The sequence below is a fragment of the Eutrema salsugineum genome, unplaced genomic scaffold (genome assembly GCF_000478725.1).
Source record: "Eutrema salsugineum unplaced genomic scaffold, Eutsalg1_0 scaffold_3, whole genome shotgun sequence".
In the NCBI taxonomy this organism is placed as follows: domain Eukaryota; kingdom Viridiplantae; phylum Streptophyta; class Magnoliopsida; order Brassicales; family Brassicaceae; genus Eutrema; species Eutrema salsugineum.
In genome coordinates this window covers 15,405,100-15,429,125 of record NW_006256756.1, presented here as the reverse complement: position 1 = coordinate 15,429,125, position 24,026 = coordinate 15,405,100, and the positions used below count along the sequence as shown (strand labels likewise).

General features: G+C 39.0%; 1 protein-coding gene and 2 non-coding genes across 3 annotated transcripts; 2 read left to right on the top strand and 1 right to left on the bottom strand.

The window, feature by feature from the left end:
• Window positions 1-1,084: 1,084 nt before the first annotated feature.
• On the top strand, window positions 1,085-2,776 carry LOC18014647 (scarecrow-like protein 26). The gene has a single exon (XM_006397258.2). The coding sequence runs from the start codon at window positions 1,228-1,230 to the stop codon at window positions 2,677-2,679; it is 1,452 nt and encodes a 483-aa protein (XP_006397321.2). The 5' UTR covers window positions 1,085-1,227; the 3' UTR covers window positions 2,680-2,776.
• Window positions 2,777-12,002: 9,226 nt separating this feature from the next.
• LOC112085524 lies at window positions 12,003-12,109 on the bottom strand. Its single transcript, XR_002898828.1, has one exon. It is a non-coding gene; the product is annotated as a small nucleolar RNA R71 (small nucleolar RNA).
• Window positions 12,110-19,523: 7,414 nt separating this feature from the next.
• On the top strand, window positions 19,524-19,630 carry LOC112085616. The gene has a single exon (XR_002898917.1). It is a non-coding gene; the product is annotated as a small nucleolar RNA R71 (small nucleolar RNA).
• Window positions 19,631-24,026: the final 4,396 nt, after the last annotated feature.

Here is a 24,026-nt window from a genome sequence, read left to right as displayed (position 1 = left end):
CCAAGTATATTTTTTTTTTCAATTCAAATTGAACACAATATTGATTTGGAAATAGCGAATCCTATTTTTTTTGTAAAGTAGTTGTTATTGAGTATCTATACGGTTATGCAAAATAAATGGGATAATATTCAATAACAAACTATTAGCATATTCTCATCGATCGATTGACATTTAGCAATAGCTCAGAATAAAATTTGAGGATTTTGTTGAATGCCGTTAAGAGGTAAGATATATTGGCGGCAAAGTATAATTGTTCAAATTAAATTAAATACAATATTATGGCAAATAGGCAAATACGTCATTTTTGGAAGTTGTTATTGTTGTGTTAATATTTGGGTATGCGAAAAAAATGATTTGAAGATTTGAAGATTTTCTTTTATATTTTGAATTCAAGAGTCTTTCATGCGCTTTAATTAATATGTAATCATATTTATTACGATATCTATTTCATTTCTCCCAATTATTAGGAGCTAAATATTTCAAAAATATTACATCTTAAATAATCATTAATTTCCTAAAATACAAAACATGTTAAATTTTAGGATCCACGTCCTTTTAAACGGGTCATTTTAAAAGGATGCGGATCCTCTTTGGTTTCAGTTTTTTTGTTCTGTTTATGGAATATATTTTTTTATAATGGCATTTATTGTAATATACCACGTAACACCGAGGTCAAAGATTTAAATGTATTTTTCCTATTATAAGATATTAACATGGATTAATATTAATTTTTTGGCAAACTAATACTTTGAAAATAATACGAACTAGTATTTTTTGTGAAAAGCTCAATTTAGCTACAAGTATAACGATCTTTGTATACTAATACACTTTATGGTATATGAATATAGATATGCTTACTGATACACATTCATATCTATAATTAAGGATAAAATTGTATGTTTCATTTCTCAGTGAAAACTGAAAATTTGTGATGTGCTCAAAATAAAGAGGTGCTAATTGGGGTAGGAAAAAAAACGTACTAGTATTATTGGACAAACAAATATGCTCACTTGAATTATTTATTTGCCCATTTGATTACAGTGGTCCTCCTGCGTCTTCCATGGACCACAAATTTTTGGACCTCCCTGAAAGGGGACCATGTATTTAGATTTGACTTCAAAGATTTCCTTCAAAAAATAGAACCACTAGTCTCTTCTCTTAGGTTCCTCTACATGGCTATAAGCTATCTATATAATACTGCACTACCATTTCTTATTTTTCACCTCCATGGCCATGAATTATCCTTACGATGACTTCCTCGATCTCTTCTTCTCTAACAACAAAGCCGCAACCGCAAGCACTTCCTCCTGTGTGGAACAGAATGATGGATCTCTTGACATGGACTGGGATGTTGACTTCCGCGATCTCATTGAATCCATGATGAGTGATGAAGGAGCTCCGACGGAATCTCCTCCAACAATTCCTTGTGACCATGGCCAAGAGGGAATTTGTAACTCTGCGTCCACGGGTTTTTCCGTCGCTGATGGGGTTGATGATGCCGAGGAGCCTAATCCTGATGAATCAAAGGGCTTGAGGTTGGTTCACTTACTGGTGGCTGCTGCAGAGGCATCAACTGGTTTAGATAAAACCCGAGAGCTGACTCGGGTAATACTTGCAAGGCTTAAGGAGTTGGTTTCTCCCAGTGACCGAACCAACATGGAGAGATTAGCAGATCACTTCACCGATGGCCTTTCAAAGTTGCTGGAACGAGCTAATGTTCAGCGGCACAGCAGTCCCCACCAACACCGTGATGTTCATCATCAGGTGGATGTGTTATCAGCGATCCAAATGCTGCAAAACATGTCTCCGTACGTCAACTTCGGTTACTTTACCGCCTCACAGGCTATTCTTGAAGCTGTCAAGTATGAGCGGCGAATCCATATTTTAGACTACGATATTACAGAAGGTGTTCAATGGGCCTCATTGATGCAGGCCTTGGTATGTAAAAATACAGGCCCATTAACCCAACATCTTAGAATTACCGCTTTGTCACGAGCCACCAATGGTAAGAAATCCATTGCTGCTGTCCAAGAGGCTGGACGGCGTCTAACCGCATTTGCAGAGTCGATCGGCCAGCCATTTTCATACCACCACTGTAAACTCGACACTGACGCATTCAGCGCTTCGTCGTTAAAACTTGTGAGAGGAGAAGCAGTGATTATCAATTGTATGTTGCATCTCCCTCGGTTTAGCCACCAAACACCTAATTCTCTCATTTCATTTCTAACCGAGGCTAAAACTCTAAATCCAAAACTGGTAACACTCGTTCACGAGGAAGTTTGTCTAATGGGAAACCAAAGCTACCTCTATCGGTTTATGGACTTGCTACATCAATTCTCAGCCATATTCGACTCTCTTGAGGCAGGCCCGACCCGTGCCTTTGTTGAACGTGTTTTCATTGGGCCGTGGGTTTCAAGTTGGTTGACGCGTATAGCTATTACCGCTGATGACGTGGAATTCGAGTGTTTTGCTTCGTGGAAAGGGTGGTTAGAAACTAATGGGTTCAAACCGGTGGATGTTAGTTTTGCCAACCGTTGTCAAGCAAAGCTCCTCTTAAGCTTGTTTAACGATGGGTATAGAGTTGAAGAATTGGGCCAAAACGGATTAGTTTTAGGATGGAAGTCTCGGCGTCTTGTGTCAGCCTCTTTTTGGGCCTCGCGTGATTCTTCGAATCAGTAAAATTTTCATTTTCTTGCATTCTCTAGATAGCACATACATGTAACAAAGGTTTTTGAAAACATCAATATTTTTTTTATAAAGATATTACGTATGTAAATATCGAACTTCTAAAATAACATGAAACGACATCAATATAATATATATGTATATATTAGGTTTCACGTAATACGCAAATAAATTATCTATTATATTATTTGCAAAGTGAACCTGTGGTTCAAAATTCAGATTTTGATGTTGTTTTGATTAATAAAATCCTTATGTTCTGATTGGTCAACTAATATTATATTTTGATTGGTTGGTGTTAGTTGATTATTATTAATCTTTTACTATTAAAAGAAAAGTACACTTAGTAATTGACCTTGGTTTTACGTGGTATATAACAAAATATGCCATTAGAAAAATCCTATACAATTCGTACAAAAAAATATTTACACGAACAAACAAAAAGTAAAACCAAAGAGGATCTGTGTCATTTTGTTTTACCCATTTAAAAAGACGTGGATCCTACTTTGACCCGAAACGATATTGATTCTTGCGTTTTGGTATAAAGGAATTGTTATCTATAAAAATTAAAAATATACTGCAAAAATCGGATCCAAAAGAATATCTTATATAACACGTTTCCAGAGATATCTTCATTGATTGAAATTTATTAGTATATATTCTTATCGATAGTAGTCAATAGCGCATTTTTCGCCAAAACCTTTTTCAAAGATTGTCTACATTTTCCCAGATATATGAGAATGCTTCGATAGTTTGAATTTGAATTACCTTATATTCCCTCGCCATATGTAATATTGACTTACACCAACCTAAATCTATTATGTACATTTTAGTAAACTTGATTTTAAAGTATTTTATTTATAATTATTCAAACGACTATATAGACCTGCCAAAACTACATCACTAAAAAAATCCTTGCTTTGTAGAAGCATATACCATATTTGAATCGTATGTATTACATAGGAAAATATAGCCGCCATATTTAAATTTAATGTATACTCTAAACCCTAAATGGAAAACTATATATAAAGGATTAGTAGTCATTCGAGTTGTACCACCGCATCCTTATGTCACATCCAAAACAGTAAGTGACAGCAACTATTTTGATTTTGCAGATTTTTGTTCCATTTTGAATGGTGGACTCAATACAAGCATCTTGGTTGGTAAGAACATTAATACTTCTATTCAAGCATACATATGGAGAAGTATATTTAAAAAAATATATTTTTTTTTTCTATGCAGAGGTTATTGGTAAGTTGTGTCCACCCGTGAGATTAAAATAATTCAAGTCATGAACAAGGACAAAGTATATTTGCACTGTTTATGATAAGGAATGCAAAGTATGTACATACTTCATGTACCTACTAACATATTTGTTATTTTCTTATTATATATCTATTGTTATTTTCTTATAGTGATGTTTATTTTATTTACTTTAAATATTGTCTGACCAGAATTTTGAGCATTTTCCAACGGTTACAATATCAGAGTAGTTTGATTATCTTGAGGTAAAAGCTATAGTATGTTTGTTGGATGTGCAAATTGGTTTTTACTAATTTTAATATGTGTAATATGTACAGATTGGTCTTGGTTTTATCTGGTCTGTAATAAATGTGGCAGAAAGGTGTACAAGATTCCTAAGAAGGACGATCAGATAAAAAAAGTCTGGGAGTAAAACTCAATACTCATGTGAAACTTGTGACGCAAAAGTTTATTCTGTGTCTGCTAGGTACTTCTTTAAATATTTATTTTTCTCTACAATTTAAATTATATTTGTAAATGACATACCTACATATTTTAATCAACTAAATGTGCTAAGTACAAGCTTCAGCTATGCGTTATGGACAATACTGCAAAGATCAAATGTTTTTTGTTTAACTCTTTAGCTGAAGATGTTTTACATCAAACAGCCGATGAAGTACTTCATGGAAAATTCGATGAGGTGAGTTTGCTATTTTAGCATATAATGAATTTATTTATCATATTTCAGTGTGTGTCGTCCTATTAACATTTTTCACTGTAGATTCAAGATCCGGATGCAGTTCCTGAAGCCTTAAAAAATGTGTTTGGAAAGACTTTCTAGTTTCTAATTCATGTGGAGAAATAAAATCTATTGGGAGGCAGTAACACTTACAAGGTCGGGAGAGTCTGAAATGGTGTTCATATGCAAAGAGTTGAACCTGAATATGAATCCGAGTCAGCGGTAGAACATAGCTCTCTTCTTTCTGTGGAACATGTTAGAAGTTTAGGGTTTAGTACTTTTCTATTATCTAAATTATATACTAAGCACTTTATAATCTTCTACTGTTACAACAATATCATTTTTTGCCGATTTCAATTGTTAATGCTCACAGTGAAGATTCATCTGAAGCTATTAGTGATGGAAAGCATGCTACTTTATCTAAACGTACTCGTGATGATAATATCAGGTGAGGAATTTTCATCATCTAAGAAGTTGTGTAGTAAGTCAAGTAGCATGGATTCCACAATAAATCTTTCAGATGAATTTGTTGAGAAAGTCGATGTTGATAGTACTGTTGAAGGGTTAACAGACAAGTCGATTGCTGATGTCACATCTGGTGATAATGCAAAGATTGAGGTCAAGTTCTTGGCGGATGTTAAAGGGAGTAGCCTGGGCAAAAAAATTCCCCAAAAAAATGTTTGGAATTAAACATCGTTTCTTTAGATTAAGTAGTTTTTTCATGAATTTTTATTTGAAGATATATGCTATCATATGTCTTTATCTGTTTTGTAATCATTTTATGAATTATTTCAATTGAAGGATAATTTTTAATATCACGAACCTTCTGTCTGATTGCTATTCATTTTTAATAATAAAGCATAATCTTCCAAAGTAACCATAAAATATTACAAATATAAAACCCTGATAAAATATTTTAATAGTTCATGGAATTTTACTATTTTTGTAAAATGGTATGATCCAACGCTGGTACTCATCATCAACGTTATTAAAATCATTTGAGTAATCCAACCAAAAAAAAAGTAATAAAAGATTATTAAAATATTACTATAGAAAATTTTCACATAAACGTAAAAAATAATAGCGTTTTCTTATATCCTATTTACATGAAACGTGAATTTTCTACTTCCGGTATGGAAGGATCAAACTTAATTTCCAAAAATTCGTCATTTGAATAAATACGTATGGATTCTGTATTTTAAACAAAAAAACTTATCATATATTTCAGAAGCAGACATATAAGAAAACATTTTGGTATAACTATTCATAAAAAGTTAAAGAAGTACATAATGACATACCAAAAAAAATAATGTCATAAAAACTGAAGCTACTAATAAGTACCTACATAAGCTGCAATCTCCCAAAATCTTAACACACATATTGTTACTCGGCCTCTAGGTTTGGTTAACCAGAGTTCTTCAAATTTTACAGCATGAAAACCAAATGCTACATATTTGATATCAACAGACCTATGATAATATGAAAAATGTCAATAAACTAATTCCCAATATCTATTTTAAATAGAATTTCTATAGAAAGTGGCTCTCTCGAAATTCCGAACTGTAAATTTTATACACTTCTGCGTAATTATCCCTTGTCTATCATATTTCATGCCTCCATGTTCACTCAGTTTGGGAACTTTTACAATTACTCCAAGCAAGTCAACTATAAAAAATTAAAGACAAGACTAAATGGTTAATTTATCATATTTAAAAGACAAAATTAGACATATAAAGAATAATCTATACTATTAAAACGTACCTGTTTTAAAAGATGAATTTGATGAACTTTGAAAAAGAATACAAACGGTCTTCAGATGTTGGGGAGGAAATATGATACTCCTCAGTGATAGATATTTGATATCTACTGAATATTGCACTTGATGACGTTGATTCTTCAGTTATTCAAAAATTACGAACGAAATACCAATTTCTTTCGCAAAATTCATTATTGGTGACAGCCATAAAACCACTAGGAATCGTTGCAATAATTCTATCACCCTATCAGAAAATATATCACATTATTAAACAAAAATTGCAATTATTGTAAATAAATAAAACTTTTAAATAAACGATAATGGTAATCAATTGAAATTATCTATTAAACTACTTACATGTTCGTCAACCCAAATCATTGTTTCTTGAGAATCACATGATCTATCTTCTTCCACTAATTTCTTAATGACTTGGATGCATATGCTGCATCCTTCTGAACAATTAATTTCTGATATCCTTTCGCAGGAAGACATATTTACGATAGAATACCAAAGGATGTTATAGATAATCAGAAAGAATGTTTTATTTTTCAGAACTAGGATATATAAATGCGGTTGAACCTAACGGTCAAAAGATGGTGATGTTTTGTTATTTATTAGTGCCATTTAGAGTACCAATAATGTTGTGACAAGTTTTAAAAAAATATATTAGTTATTAGCCTATATTTATATTAGGATAATTGTGCATTATATAATTAAAGATATAAATTTTTAACGCATATTTGGACGTATAATAATGAATTATTATGTACTTCGTATAAAATATGGTAGTTTAATAACCTATTCTCCTCGACATAAAATAGCAATATTATAGTCAACTTTCTAATAATGAAAGGTTTAATAATTCCTAAGCATCTAGGTGGTTTGCCCGAACCCTGCGCGGACTGCAGAGTTTCAAAACTTTGTCGAATTGATTATGTGGTATTAAAATCATAGGGAATACTTTTTTTTTTAAATGTATAATTCATTGTCAAAGGTTCTCTGATCATGATCATGGAGTTCCTGATCAACAGATATTGCAATATATCCGATCTTTTTCAACAATCTTCGTAATCGTATAGGTAAATGTGTAGTTTGAAGTTGATTCGCTTGTAAATGTTTAATTTGGTGAGAATAATGCCTATACTTTACAGAAAAAACCACATGATTTATAAGAAACTGTAAAAGAGAGCAAATAGTTGAAAACAAATCATAAGAGCACCTAAAAAGCAACCATTATTCAAAAATGTAAAAAAAATATTATGTTGTAAACCAAATAAAATATAAACAACCATTTGAGACATACATGATAAAAATAAAGCAAACTCAAAAAAGTAAACACGATCCAAAATTAAAAACCCAAAATGCAATAGTAAATAAGTGTATGAAATTCAGAAACAAACTGAACTAAAACAAACATGAGTTTCACATAATCATTTTGCATCTTTTTTTTTTTTCCTCTTATTTACTTTTTGGGTTTTCTTCTTTGTCGTCTTTTCTTTAATTTTTTTCATCTTCTTCTTCAAGTTTTCTTTCATTTTTTATTTCTTCTTCAAGTTTTTCTTCTTCAAGTTTTTCTTCTTCCTTCTCCTCTTTATTCTCTTGCTTTTTATTTTTCAGGTTTTTCTTCGTATTTTCCATATCTTCTCCTCATCATTTTCCTCTTCTACTTCATCGCCTTCGTCTTCTTCGTTCTCTGAGATTTCATATTCTTCTGGTTTACCTTACTCTTTCATATTTCTTTCTTCCTATGTCCCTCCCTATCATTCTCTCTCCTTCCCTCTATCTCTTTCAATCTTTCTCTCTAACTATCTCTTTTCCTCCCTTGTCCTAAATTGTATATATCATACATTTTAAAGTACAAAGTGTTTCTGATTAACAAATAATTTTGGAACACAAAAGAAACAAACTAAAGATTTAATAACAACCAATTATATGTACTTTGAATATTTAACTCTCTATCCCCTTTCTATTTCTCTCTCCATCCATCACTCCCCTATCTCTCCCTCTCTCTCTCTCCATCTACATGTTCCTAAAAGCGTTAACACAATTTATCCCTCCCTTCTTTCTATTTATCCTCTCCATCCCTCTATCACTCTATCCATTCCTCCCTATCATTCTCTCTCCCCTTTATCTCTTTTCATCTCTAGTTCTACATCTCTCCCCCCATCTTTCCCCTATCTTTCTTATTCTCGTTCTCCATCCCTCCCTCCACTAAAACAGTTTATATCATATGATTGAGATAATGATATGTCTATATTTTACATCATTTAGAGTGCATTTTAGAGTCCTCATCATGTGTTTTCCCATGTAAATTGAGTCTTTAAGCATCAAAATAGGATTTAGGGCTTGCATTAGGTCCCAAAGAGTTTTGCATGTTCTGAAGTCTTTATCAGGTGCTTTGGGAGCCATTTGGAGCTTAAGAAGAGGAGCAGAAAAGAAAACGGTGAAGAAAAGGGTAAAAAATGGTGAAAACCGCTTGGAGGAATTTCTCGGCCAAAACTCGTACCGGCTGGACAGAAATCTCGGTCAAAAAGCTTACCGGACGCTCATTATCGGCCAAAACCCTTACCGATCGACTAAAATCGACCAAAGGCGAGTATCGGGTGCAAATTACCATGGGTTAAGTTTTTGGCCGAGGCGAGAAGAATTTTACGGCTAAAAAGCTTACCGCGGTACATAGCCCTCGGTCATTTTCCTTACCGCGGGAAGCTTTTCTCGACTAAAACTTGTCCTTGCCCGCGCGTTTCAAAGATCAGCAATCCGGGGAACCTTCCGGTCCGAATCAGTTGGCGGGGTCTTCATCAAAGTTGGAGATAATCAAGCAAAGATCCCGGAGCAATTAGAATCATCCAATTCAGACCAGTGAGGAGAAAGATATGGCTTCCGGAGGATGCACCAGTATTGCGCGTACCCGAGAACCGAACAGCGAACTTCAAAGATCACGAAGGACGGAGCCTTTCCGGTCCGAACTAGCTTGCCCAGTCTTCATCAAAGTTTGAGATCCGTGAAAGACCTTCTCAGAACGTTTGGAATCACTCAATTCGGATCAATGGTTTGAAAGATAAAGTCTCCGGAGTTCGCATCGGTCCAAAAGCTTATTTTCCGGTGAATCCGATGCGGTGCAAAGATGTGAAATCCAGGAAGCCTTCCACTTCCCAAGCTCCGACGGTTTCTTCACCAAAGTTCGAGCTATTTGAGTCATCTTGACTATGGGACTGGTCTCAGAGTAATTGGAGTCGTGTGTTGAAAGTTACTGTCTCTGGAAGGCAATATGGTCGATACGAGCCTAAATGAGTTGCGATACGCGCTAAGTATTTTCTCAGGCCTCGGCATCATCACCTCGACATTGCTCAAGCCCAGGCTCATATCTTGGGAGTATTTTGGACTAGAACTCGTGCTGATGCCTCGGCACGTTGGGATCAAGGCATGCACACGTAAGAGATGAAGCTGAAAACGACTAAGTGTTGAACGTGCACCTCGGTGTAATGGCCTCGGCGTGCATGACGGACTCTGTTCTCCCAAACCCCTCGACTACCAAGCCCCGCGACATTTTATGGCGAGGTCCCTTGTCACAAACCCAGAACCAAGAACAAGACGGCTCAAGAACACACACGTGAAGATGGATCAAAGACTAGGGTTCATGCATGTTCTCGACGTGTTCTTCACGAGATCTTCATCTGTATCCTGACTCACGTGCACTCCTCGACATAAAGACCTCGGCTTCACTCTCCGACACACCGTGGCACTCACCCATCAACCCAAGAAGGCGGCTCAGTACCCGGTTTGTTCCGGGCTGACCCGCGACACTTTCCCTTTGCTATAAATACATTTTAAGACCAAAAACCTAATCATCTTATCTCTTATCTTCTTTTAGCCTTAAGAACTTGCCTCTTTTGTGAAACTTGATTAATCTAATCCGATATCTCGTTTTTGCATCAGAATCTTGTTCTTTCTTTATTTCTTTTTATCATCCAGCATTAAACTCCTTATCATGACTAGCTACACGTCTTGCAAAGGACTTAGTGAGCTCGTTATGATCAGTGAGTAGTCGTTTAAGCGGCTTTAGATAGGTAAATTAGGGTGCTTTCAAGATAGATTAATGGGTTTAGGTGTCTAGTCTTGCATGTTTCATTCCTTAACCAACGAGATCTCTAGGCTGGATCCAAGCACATCACTTGAGGTTCAGATCTGAGACATATCTCGCATCAAAAGTGTTTGTAGAAATTTCTGAACCACTCGGTTAAGGGTTTAAGAGTCTTTCTTCGCGAGAGTGATAGTTTGTTCTCTTAAATGACATTTTTGAACTGAATCTTATTGCTGACTGATTCGTGCTTCTCAAAAGGGATTTTGGTATGAAAGAGGATCAGTTTAGATGTTTAATACTTTCATGAGAAGATTAACATGCCTTGAGTTCAAAGTCAAATGAAATCGCTTGATAAAATTATTCATTAACCCATTAGTTTAGCTTGGAAGCACCCGAGTCAAGTATCCTGTCTAAAGCTTTAGCCTTTATCATATATTATCATCATCCGAATCATTTGCTTGTTATTTGCATCTTCACTTAGTTTAAATCTCATCTTTTGTTTTATTTACATGCTTATTCACTTGTTAAATAGTTTAGCTAAAACCCTTATCATTCCATCTTGACTTAAGATCACAAGTAACATAGATTAGTGTCTCCACTACAAGTTTGGTTTGATAACCCCTTGTACTACAAGGACAGGGGTATTGATAACCTCTTTAAAGAGAGAAAACTCTTAGTTATCAATTGGCGCGGTTGCCAACTTGTGGGAGCATTATTCTCTTATTTGTTCTTAAGATCAAGCCTTTACTTTCTTTTGTTTTACTGACTCTTTTGCAAGTTCTTGTTTTGATTTCAGGTGCATGAAAACCAGGTCTCGTAGCACTGAACCGCCTTTACCGTACGACAATAACATCAGCAGGATTGAGAGGCGAGCTCGCGAGAGAGAACGGCACTTTGAAAGATTTGGAATGGCAGAACAGCAAAGGATCGAGCAACAGGCTCAGGAAGCCGAGCACCAGGCTCAGGCTAATCAGGCGCAGGCAGGAAGGAATGAACAACAAGCCTATGTTAACCAACAACAGGCCCAAAGAAACGAACGGCTTGCTCAGCAAAACCAACAACAAGCGAATAGAAACGAGCAACAAGTCCATCATGATCATCTGCCACCGCCACAAGCTCAGAGACTACCTCCTCCGGTCTTTGTTGGAGAAAACGACCGAGCTAATGCGCACCAATATAGAGCCGGGATTCAAGCTCCACCGGTTCAGAATAATAACTTTGAAGTTAAAGCTTCCTTGCTCAATATGGTGCAGAACTCAAAGTTTCACGGTCTAGCCGGAGAAGACCCTCTAGAGCATCTAGATCAGTTTGATCGAGTTTGCGACTTAACCAAGATCAATGGCGTTTCAGAAGATAGCTTCAAGCTACGTTTGTTCCCTTTCAGCCTCGGTGATAAAGCTCACCAGTGGGAAAAGAACCTCCCGAGGGGTTCTATACAAACATGGGAGCAGTGTAAACTGGCATTCTTATCAAAGTTCTTTTCCACATCACGCACGGCTACGCTCAGGAATCAGATCTCAAGTTTCACGCAACACAACAACGAGAGCTTTAGTGAAGCTTGGGAACGGTTTAGGAGCTATACTAACCAATGCCCACACCACGGCTTCTCAGAGGCATCCCTCTTGAGCACTTTATACCGAGGTGCACTCCCCAAGATCAGAAACCAACTCGATACAGCTTCAAATGGAAATTTTCTTGGGAAAGAGATCAATGCGGCAATGGAGCTCGTAGAAAACCTGGCCATGTCTAATGACACGTATGGAGAGGATTTTGATAGGGCAAACTGATAGTAGGAATTTTTCAATCCTTGATCAATTCCTCAACTACTCATGTCATTGTAGCACTTGAGGTATCAATCCAAATGGAGAGATTCTAGACACTAGAACTATGAGGATCAATTCTTAATCCAAGTCTAATAAGCAGATGAGTTGGTAACCAAGATTATCTAAAAGCATATAACAAAACAAGCAAGAACAAACAGTAATTAAGAATTAAACAAGCAAGAGAAACTAAACAAACACTCAAATTCAAATAAAAAGAAAGCTAAACCTCTAGATGTGATCATTGATTAGGGTGCTTTAAATGTGAATTCATGATGCTAAGCAAACAATGCAACACTTGCAAATCTTTAGTCTAGACTTCCAATTCAGATTAATTCATTCTCATGACAGAAATCCCTTTGTTAATTACCAATTCAAGACTAATTCCCATTAGTGAATAAGCAATCAACAAGCATAAGGTTCCAAGTCTAACATGACCAGACAGCCTCTTTGTGCATCAAAATAAGAGCTAAGAAAGACTGAATCTTATACAGAAAGATAAAGCAAGCATCACATGATCTCAAATTCCAATTAACTTAGAACTCTAATCTAGATTAATCCTCTCATGAAGGCACTAACCTCTACACTAATCTATTTTCAAACCAAATCATCATTTGTGAAATATGAATCAATGAGCATTAAGAAACAGTTCTAATATGCCATTCATGCATTTAACAATCATTCCCATGACATTAATGCATAAACCCTTAGTTAGCTTTCATTCAGGCATTTCATCAAACACTTTTGGTGCATGAAAAACCCAGATTCTAGACCCAAGTGATGTGCAAGGATCTAACATTAGGATCAGCTAACTAAGGAAAGGAGAAGAGAATCTAAGCTTAAACAATCATTAATCTACATCTAAGCACCCTAATCTACACACCTAGAAGCTTAAAAGATGATTACTCACTAATCATGAAGAACACATCTAATCTTTTGCAAGAGATGATGTTAATCATGATTAGAAGTAGAAATGAGATGATGAGATGATAAGAAACAGACTTGGAATGATCAAATCCCTTCAGATATCTCTTAATCAAAAACGTTTTTACCCTCAAAAGGAAAGAAAACTAGAGAGAAAACTAAGTAGAAGATAACCTACTTGGGTTTTTCTCCCAAAAAACTATATATACCTAGTGCTAATGGACCGGGTCAGCCCAGGACAAACTGGGTACTGACCCGGCTCAGTTGGGTCAAGTGGAAATCCTGCGGGTCAGTCCAGTATGTCCCAGGTCGCACACCTAAGTCGCAGTAGATGAAGACTTGTCTTGTGAAGCCTGAATCGCCTTGTCTTAGCCGCACGCCTAAGTAGGAGTGTTTTGCGAGTGTTGCTGCGGCTTGGTCTCCTTCCTCTCCAACTCGCAGGGCTAAGGCGGTTTCTGGGGAATGTACAAACTGTGCGGGTTGGTCTCTATTGCACCTAGGTCGCAGGCTCAAGTCGGAGTGATTTGCGAGTGTTGCTGCGGCTTGGTCTCCTTCCTCTCCAACTCGCAGCATCCAGAGCAGCTTAGACCACTTCGCATTCCGGAGAGTGTAACTCCTATGAGACTTGTCCGAATTGAATGATTTCGGTTGCAGAAGACAGAGGACTCATTTATCTCCAACTTTTGTGAAGAAAGCTTCGGTGCTTGGGAAGTGTAAGGCTTCCTGGAGGGCACATCTTTGCAGTGCATGTACACGACCAGAGAGAGGCGTCTAGACATGTGTCCATTCCGGAGACTGTATCTTTCTGCTCATAGATCCGAATTGAATGATCTTGGACGTTCTGGAAAGAAGACTCAAATGTCTATGGTTCTCATGAAGGACCCGGAAACTAAATCGGCCTGGAAGTGCACCGTCCTTCGCATCCTTTAGAACTGATCTGCTCGGTCCGGAATACCTGCGAGACTGGGGTTCCTTCCGACAAGCTTATCTCTCTGCTCACGCGTCCGAATTCCACGATTCTACTTGCTAAGAGACCGTGATGCAATGCTCTCCAAATTCTATGAAGCACCCGCCTTCTGAATCGGACCGGAAGGCTCCCCGGACAGGCGATCATTCAGGGGTATCGGATTGCTCCGGAATGAGTGCGAGACCTGTTCGTCTTCCGATTACCATATCTTTCAGTTCTGTGGTCCAAATGCCTTGATTCCAACTGTTATGAACTCTTGACTCAATTATCTCCAACCTTTATGAAGACTCCGACAGCTAAATCTGACCGGAAGGTTCCCCGGACAGGCGATTTCGGAAACGTGTCTGCACCCGGAGATTTTGGCCGAGAGACTTGACCGCGGTACGTGTTATTGGCCGAGAAAGCTACCCGCGGGAAGGATTTTGGTCGAGAACCTTCGACCTTCAGTACACCATTTTGCCGAGAAACCCAAAATTGCTCCTTTTCACCATTTTTGATCATTCCAACTCCATTTCTTCATCTGAATCACATCATCCACTTCAAATTGGCTCCAAAAGCACCTGTTTAACACTCCAAAACATGCAAAACTCTCTTGGACCTAATGCAATCTCCTAAGTCTTAAAACAATGCCTAAAGACCTAAAATGCATGCAAATGAGACATGATTTTGACTAGAATATGTACATTAAATGATGCAATTTATGAATATATCAACTCCCCCACACTTATCCTTTGCTTGTCCTCAAGCAAAAAGAACAAATGAGAGAGAGAGGTTGAATGCATTGGGAGTTCATATTTCCTTTGAAAGAGAAAAGTGACAACTAAGAGAATTCAAGTTCATGCTCAATATGCAATGCAAGACCATACTCTGATGTATCAACTCAACAGTAATCTCCACAAGTTCTCTTATTCCTCAACTCTTTGACATTCATTAAGCTCTTTACCAAGTGGATCAAATGATGCAATGTTCAAACAAGCAAAGTTTGGCTAGGGTGAGGTAATGAGACTAAAATGATCTCATCAGCGCCTGAGTGGGTTCAATGCAGCAAGGGGATCTCTCTATGAATGATCAAACTTTGGCAGAATGCTAAAGGTAAAAAGCAACCTATGCATACAAGGGCAAGGACTCATCCCACCCCACACTCTACTCAAAGCTTTCTTACTTGCTCAACCTCTCAAGAACCTCACTTTCCACACTAATTTCCTCTCACTAGGGGACTCACTTTTCATTTTCACACTCAATCTTGGAGTTCAAACTTTACATAGCTCTTTTTCACTTTCTTTTGTAACTTCTAGCCTTTTTTTCTTTCTTTTTAAAACATTTGAGCTCTTGGGCTTCTTTTCTTTTCTTTTCATTTAGAGGCTAGACTTTTTCTTTTCAAAACACTAAAGCTCACTTTCTTGACTCAAAACTCCAAGACTGATTTCTTTTCTTTTTCTCCTAGTTCTCACCATTCTCCTTTTATTTCCACTCATCTCTCCTTTTTCCACTCACCAACAAGTATTCCCCCACACTTAGTTCTCACCAAATCTCTCAGCTCATTGATGATGGAACTTAACACTCAATGAGACTTGCCCTTGTCGCTCTAAACCTAACACTTTCTGCTAAGTTTGATCCAAGGTGGCCTTTCAGTCACACACAAACATTTGGCTTGAAGGAAGGATGGGTTCAAGGTGAGGAAAACTGATCCAGATGTGGACTCAGCTATTTGAGCTAAGGAAGAGGGTGGTAAAAACAGGATTCTAGCTCAAATATGTATATAGGTATCCACAAGCTTTTTCAAACAATGCATCAAAGATAATTTCAAGTCAAGTTCAAGGTTTTCACTTATTAGAGTTGAGTTCAATTCAAACTTGCTTCTCAGATTCAAACCATTTCAAGCCTTGCAAGCAAAGAAGTCATTTCACAAGCATATTTAATCCAAATTCTCAAAGTGATGTACTCTCAAGGAAAGAACCTATCATTACTCCCATTTGCATAGGATGTAAACCTATATGAAAATGCAAACTAGACTCAACCTAAAATGTGAATGCAACTACATGAGCATTTTTTGTGAAAATTTTTTCAGATTTTTCCATTTTTTTGGTTTTTTATATGCACTTAGATGAATATGCACTAGAATGTGACTCAAGACTCAAAGTATAAAATAAGAAAATAGAAAACATGATTAGTAAAGGATAAAACTCCTCCCCCACACTTAAATAACACAGTCCCTTGTGTTATAAAAGTATGAGAAAGAAGTGAAACCAAAGCAAACAGGCAAAATGCAAAAGAAAAAGAAAGTCTACATGCTATTTACAAGGTTTTGAGTGTTACCTAGTGGCTGTTGAAATCAGACCCCAATGAGTAGGAGGGGTTCGATGTGTGGCCTGGTCATCCTATGTCTAACCCGCACTCCTATCCCGCAGCTTCTGTTACTTAGGCATTTTGGCCGTTCATCTTTTTGCTGCGGCCTGGCCATCCTCTGTTCTGACCCGCACAACCATCTCGCAGCTTCTGTTACTTAGGCATTCTGGCCGTTCATCTTTTGCTGCGGCCTGGCCATCCTCTGTTCTGACCCGCACGACCATCTCGGAGTAAATTCCGAGTCTTGCTGCGGGTTGGTCTTCTTTACTCCTAGGTAGCACGCTTATCTCGCAGGTTTTGGGACTTAATCTCTTTGGGTTCCCTTCTTTCTGTGCGGCCTGGCCTTCCTCTTTCCAGGTCGCACGACCATCCCGGAGTAAATTGCGAACGATCGTGCGACTTAGACTCCTTGGGTTTCAGGCCGCAGCACCAGGTCGCACGGTTTTGGACTTAGAACCCTTGGCCTTCTTCTTTCTGGTGCGGCTCAACGTCTACGCTTCTAGGTCGCACGCCCCAGCCGGAGTAAATTCCGAACCTTGCTGCGGCCTAGCTCCCTCTCTTCTGACCCGCACGCCCATCCCGCAGTAAATGGGACTTAAACATTTTGGACTTCTCCAGGTTTTGTGCGGCCAGGGTTATTTCACACCAGGTAGCACGCCCAGGCCGGAGTAAATCGCGAGTCTTGCTGCGGCCTGGACTCTTTATGCACTGACCCGCACACCTAGGTAGCACTGAGGCCTTCTTCAAGTTTTTCTGGCTTTAAACAGTTCTCTCAGCTCTCTCACATGATCCATTCCATTCATCACTGAGCTATGTCCTCCAAAAATCACCTAGAACCTGAGACCAACTCACAAAACCCATCAAAAGATCCTAAAAAAGGAAAAGAAATGAGAGAAAAGAATAAAAAGAGTATATACAAGGATAAGCTTGGGGTGTCTCCCAAGAGCACTTTGTTTAAAGTCACTAAGTTTGACTTTTTACCCTCTTTTTAGTAAGGGAGAGGAGGAGCTTTGGTGCTCCTGGTCTTGTCCATGAATTCAAGTTTGAGGTCCTTGTTCATCATCTCTTGGACACCATCAGATCCTTTGTCTATGAACTCTGGTGTGAGGATAGCTCTGACTTTGGCAAATGGTCTTGATCTTCCATTGCCTTTAACCTTGTATTCAACAGCTCCACCAACAAACTTCCAAGGAGTGAGAGTTAAGACCTGAGAAGATGACTCAAGAGTGAATGGTCTGGTTCTTGGTGGGTTCTTGTCTTGAGACCCTGAGCCATTGCCTTTGTTGCTGCTGATCTCCTTCTCACTTGGTGTAGGAGATAGAGATTCCAAGCAAGCTTCATCATCACTAAAGAAATCCCCTTCAAACTCAAGATCAGGTCTTATTAGGGATTCTTTCTTTTTCTCAACAGATGCAAGGGGTATAGCTTCTTCTATAGTTCCAATACTCCCCACATACATCATCCCATAATGTTTCAACTCATCAGAATCATCAGATATAACTCCACAAAACCCAGCAAGAGGAGGCTTAAGAGGATAAGATACTTCATCATCTACCTTAGCAAGTACCACTCTTTGAGTATCAAAGTCCATCCTTGCTCCTGTGGTGTTCAGAAATGGAGTTCCAAGCAAAAGAGGTAGCTCTTTTGTCTTCTTCATCTTCATAACTACAAAATCTGTTGGAACTGTGCATTCACCAATTTTCAATGGGTAGTCTTCAAGGATTCCATATGGTTTCTTTGAGGATGAATCTCCAAAGGTGATTGACATGGGGTGATGCTTAAGACTCTTGATCCCTAGTCTCTCCACCATGTCTAAAGACATTACACTGATGCTTGATCCAGAATCACACAAAGCATTGTCCACTTTCAAATTTCCAAGAGAGCATGAGATGGAGAACTTTCCTGGGTTGCCTAGCTTGGGAATAGATTTGGGTTTCACCCTTGTTGAGCCAGTGCTAGAGACTCCATCAGATGTCCTTCCTTGAACCATTCTCTGATCCTTTCCTTCAGCAATCTCAGAATCATTCTTTTTCATATCAAAACAAGCTGTCTCCCCACCTTCTTTCTCAATGTCCTCATTGAGATCACAGAACAGGAACTCAAACTCATCTATGATGGCGTCCTCATCATCTTTTGTCAGGCATTTGTCACTTGAGACATTGCCATGGAGAAGGTCCTCAATTTCTTGGACAGCAGCATGATTCTCATCATTTGAGAGGATTGCATTGCAGTATTCTGTTTGATGTGCAATTGATGTCCCTGGTAAAGATCTTTGAGCTTGAGAACTGCAGTGGCCCTTGTTGTTCTCTAGAGTCTTGACTTTGGAAGCCAAGGTTGAAAGTTGAGTTAGAAGATCAGAATAAGTGCAGTCCACCTTGTTGTTAATCTCTGCCATTTTCTTGTTGAAGTCTATGGCACCACTTGCTTGACCTTTGAGGATTTGCTGGAGCAGGTTCTGCACTTCTTGATCCTTATTCTCTGAGTTATGTTGGAGACTTTGTTGTTGGGGAGAGACAAAACCTTGTTGTTGAGTGTTTTGAGGATATAAGTTCTGGTTTGGGGGATTCTTGTAGTAGGTAAAGCCCTTTTGGTAACCTTGTTGGCCACCTACAAAGTTCACCTCAGCTGTGATGTCTTCCCTTTGAAATGTGTCTTGAAACACATGATTCACATCTCTAACAAAGTTGGCTGACTGATGAGAAGCTAAAAGAAGTGTGTCTAGCTTCTCATTGAGAGACTTGATGTCTTTCCTTGTCCTTTCCTCTTCAGCACTCACAGCCCCTCTTGAATTCCTTTCAAAGTCTGATCCATAAAGCTCATCACTCTGAGCTACGTTCTCCACTAGGGTCATGGCATCATTGACTTCCTTGGTCATGAAATTACCATTAGAAGCTGTGTCCAAGAGAAGTCTGACCTTTGGTAAAGTACCTCTGTAGAATGTACTTAGCAGCTGACAATCTGAGAATCCATGGTGAGGGCATTGCATGGTATACCCTCTAAATCTTTCCCAAGCCTCACAAAACGATTCATGGTTCTTCTGAATGAAACTTGAGATTTCATTTCTTAACCTTGCTGTTCTTGATGAAGAGAAGAACTTGGTTAGAAATGCTCTTTTGCATTGCTCCCAAGTTGTGACTGATCCTTGAGGTAGAGACTTTTCCCACTGATGAGCTTTGTCTCCTAGAGAAAAAGGAAATAGCCTCAACTTGAAACTGTCCTCACTAACTCCATTCATCTTAGTTAGATCACAAACTCTATCAAAGTTGTCAATGTGATCTAATGGGTCTTCTAATGCCAAGCCATGGAACCTGTTTGATTGCACCATGTTGATCAGGCCAGATTTGATCTCAAAATCGTTTTCAGGTGTTGGGGCTTGAATCCCATGTCTTTGACCCTGAGCATTGGCCTCATCACCAGCTCCCACAACTTGTCTTGGACGTGGAGGTGGTGGCTCTTCCTGATTCTGGTGGTTTCCATTACCACCATGAGCCTGTTGCCCTTGATCCATACCCAACCTCTCAATGTGCTCAACTCTTTCTCTTTGTCTCCTTGCTTGACTTCTGGTGTTCATACACCTGAAAACAAAGACAGCACTTGACTTTTCTGAGAGCTATGCCAAGTGTCATAAGTTTGCCTGTGAGAAATTTTATAGACAGGATGGATACTTGTTCTTCAGTAAGCAACGGCGCCAAATTGATAGTAGAAATTTTTCAATCCTTGATCAATTCCTCAACTACTCATGTCATTGTAGCACTTGAGGTATCAATCCAAATGGAGAGATTCTAGACACTAGAACTATGAGGATCAATTCTTAATCCAAGTCTAATAAGCAGATGAGTTGGTAACCAAGATTATCTAAAAGCATATAACAAAACAAGCAAGAACAAACAGTAATTAAGAATTAAACAAGCAAGAGAAACTAAACAAACACTCAAATTCAAATAAAAAGAAAGCTAAACCTCTAGATGTGATCATTGATTAGGGTGCTTTAAATGTGAATTCATGATGCTAAGCAAACAATGCAACACTTGCAAATCTTTAGTCTAGACTTCCAATTCAGATTAATTCATTCTCATGACAGAAATCCCTTTGTTAATTACCAATTCAAGACTAATTCCCATTAGTGAATAAGCAGTTAACAAGCATAAGGTTCCAAGTCTAACATGACCAGACAGCCTCTTTGTGCATCAAAATAAGAGCTAAGAAAGACTGAATCTTATACAGAAAGATAAAGCAAGCATCACATGATCTCAAATTCCAATTAACTTAGAACTCTAATCTAGATTAATCCTCTCATGAAGGCACTAACCTCTACACTAATCCATTTTCAAACCAAATCATCATTTGTGAAATATGAATCAATGAGCATTAAGAAACAGTTCTAATATGCCATTCATGCATTTAACAATCATTCCCATGACATTAATGCATAAACCCTTAGTTAGCTTTCATTCAGGCATTTCATCAAACACTTTTGGTGCATGAAAAACCCAGATTCTAGACCCAAGTGATGTGCAAGGATCTAACATTAGGATCAGCTAACTAAGGAAAGGAGAAGAGAATCTAAGCTTAAACAATCATTAATCTACATCTAAGCACCCTAATCTACACACCTAGAAGCTTAAAAGATGATTACTCACTAATCATGAAGAACACATCTAATCTTTTGCAAGAGATGATGTTAATCATGATTAGAAGTAGAAATGAGATGATGAGATGATAAGAAACAGACTTGGAATGATCAAATCCCTTCAGATATCTCTTAATCAAAAACGTTTTTACCCTCAAAAGGAAAGAAAACTAGAGAGAAAACTAAGTAGAAGATAACCTACTTGGGTTTTTCTCCCAAAAAACTATATATACCTAGTGCTAATGGACCGGGTCAGCCCAGGACAAACTGGGTACTGACCCGGCTCAGTTGGGTCAAGTGGAAATCCTGCGGGTCAGTCCAGTATGTCCCAGGTCGCACACCTAAGTCGCAGTAGATGAAGACTTGTCTTGTGAAGCCTGAATCGCCTTGTCTTAGCCGCACGCCTAAGTAGGAGTGTTTTGCGAGTGCTGCTGCGGCTTGGTCTCCTTCCTCTCCAACTCGCAGGGCTAAGGCGGTTTCTGGGGAATGTACAAACTGTGCGGGTTGGTCTCTATTGCACCTAGGTCGCAGGCTCAAGTCGGAGTGATTTGCGAGTGTTGCTGCGGCTTGGTCTCCTTCCTCTCCAACTCGCAGCATCCAGAGCAGCTTAGACCACTTTGCATTCCGGAGAGTGTAACTCCTATGAGACTTGTCCGAATTGAATGATTTCGGTTGCAGAAGACAGAGGACTCATTTATCTCCAACTTTTGTGAAGAAAGCTTCGGTGCTTGGGAAGTGTAAGGCTTCCTGGAGGGCACATCTTTGCAGTGCATGTACACGACCAGAGAGAGGCGTCTAGACATGTGTCCATTCCGGAGACTGTATCTTTCTGCTCATAGATCCGAATTGAATGATCTTGGACGTTCTGGAAAGAAGGCTCAAATGTCTATGGTTCTCATGAAGGACCCGGAAACTAAATCGGCCTGGAAGTGCACCGTCCTTCGCATCCTTTAGAACTGATCTGCTCGGTCCGGAATACCTGCGAGACTGGGGTTCCTTCCGACAAGCTTATCTCTCTGCTCACGCGTCCGAATTCCACGATTCTACTTGCTAAGAGACCGTGATGCAATGCTCTCCAACTTCTATGAAGCACCCGCCTTCTGAATCGGACCGGAAGGCTCCCCGGACAGGCGATCATTCAGGGGTATCGGATTGCTCCGGAATGAGTGCGAGACCTGTTCGTCTTCCGATTACCATATCTTTCAGTTCTGTGGTCCAAATGCCTTGATTCCAACTGTTATGAACTCTTGACTCAATTATCTCCAACCTTTATGAAGACTCCGACAGCTAAATCTGACCGGAAGGTTCCCCGGACAGGCGATTTCGGAAACGTGTCTGCACCCGGAGATTTTGGCCGAGAGACTTGACCGCGGTACGTGTTATTGGCCGAGAAAGCTACCCGCGGGAAGGATTTTGGTCGAGAACCTTCGACCTTCAGTACACCATTTTGCCGAGAAACCCAAAATTGCTCCTTTTCACCATTTTTGATCATTCCAACTCCATTTCTTCATCTGAATCACATCATCCACTCCAAATTGGCTCCAAAAGCACCTGTTTAACACTCCAAAACATGCAAAACTCTCTTGGACCTAATGCAATCTCCTAAGTCTTAAAACAATGCCTAAAGACCTAAAATGCATGCAAATGAGACATGATTTTGACTAGAATATGTACATTAAATGATGCAATTTATGAATATATCACAAACCGTTCAGAGGGATCTAGTGATGAACAGCGTATGAAGAAGGATATCAGAGAACTTCAGAGCAAGCTTGACAAAGTTTTAATGGCGACTCAAAAGCCAATACACTTTGTAGGCGAGTTCGATGAGCAAGGGCCAAGTTTTGACAATGTTAATGACGATGGTCTAACTCAAGAGGAGCTGAACTACATAGGGAATCAGCAGAGGTATCAGAGGTTTAACAACTACAGCACTAACCCAAACCTCTCCTACAGAAACCCAAATGTAGCTAACCCTCAAGACCAAGTGTACCCTGCTCAACAACAACAACAAAGTTATGCTCAAAAAGCCCCTTTTCAGAATACCTTCCAGCCCAAGCAACAGTTCAGTGGGCAACAACACGGCTACACTCAGCAGAATCAAGCGGCTCAGGGTAACAACTTCAACAGCCAACCGCAGCAACACAAGTTTCCACCAGGGTTCAATCCGCAGCCGATGGGTACTCAGCAACAGATTCAGGGAACGGGTCAGAATCAGATGGGAACCGATGTCTGTGGGATTTTACAGCAACTGTTACAGGGTCAGCAGAGAGTGGAGAGCCAGCACGCGACAATGCAGCAAGATATCAGAGAACATAAGCAAAACCAAGCTTCTACATCATCAAGAGGCCCGGCTTTACCAGGTAAGCCGGAGCCGAACCCCAAGGAATATGTGAACGCCATCACATTAAGGAGTGGTAAAGAATTACAAACTCCAACGCCTAAGACAAAGCTCATTGAGGCCAATGAGCAATTAGAGGGGGAGGCAGCCTCAGATGATGCATGTAAAGAAGGGGTTTTTGAGAAGGAACCGGTTAAAGATAAAGGAAAAGAGGTAGAGAAGTCAACTGAGCTTGAAAAGCCCTACGTTCCACCACCACCTTACCAACCCAAGATACCATTCCCAGGGCGTTTCAAAAAGAAAATCCTAGACAAAGCCAAGGCGGTCTTTGAGAAACACTTGGAGAACACGCAACTGACCTTACCCATCATAGATGCTTTCTTAGCTATACCTCAGCTTGGAAAGTTTCTAAAGGATGCAATCCTCAACAAGACAAATGAGCTCCAGGGTATGGTAATACTGAGCCATGAGTGCAGCGCTATAATACAAAGAAGA

Excerpts from the sequence above, each read along its gene's own strand:
- LOC18014647 (XM_006397258.2), top strand. The coding sequence starts at position 1,228 with ATGGCCATGAATTATCCTTACGATGACTTCCTCGATCTCTTCTTCTCT.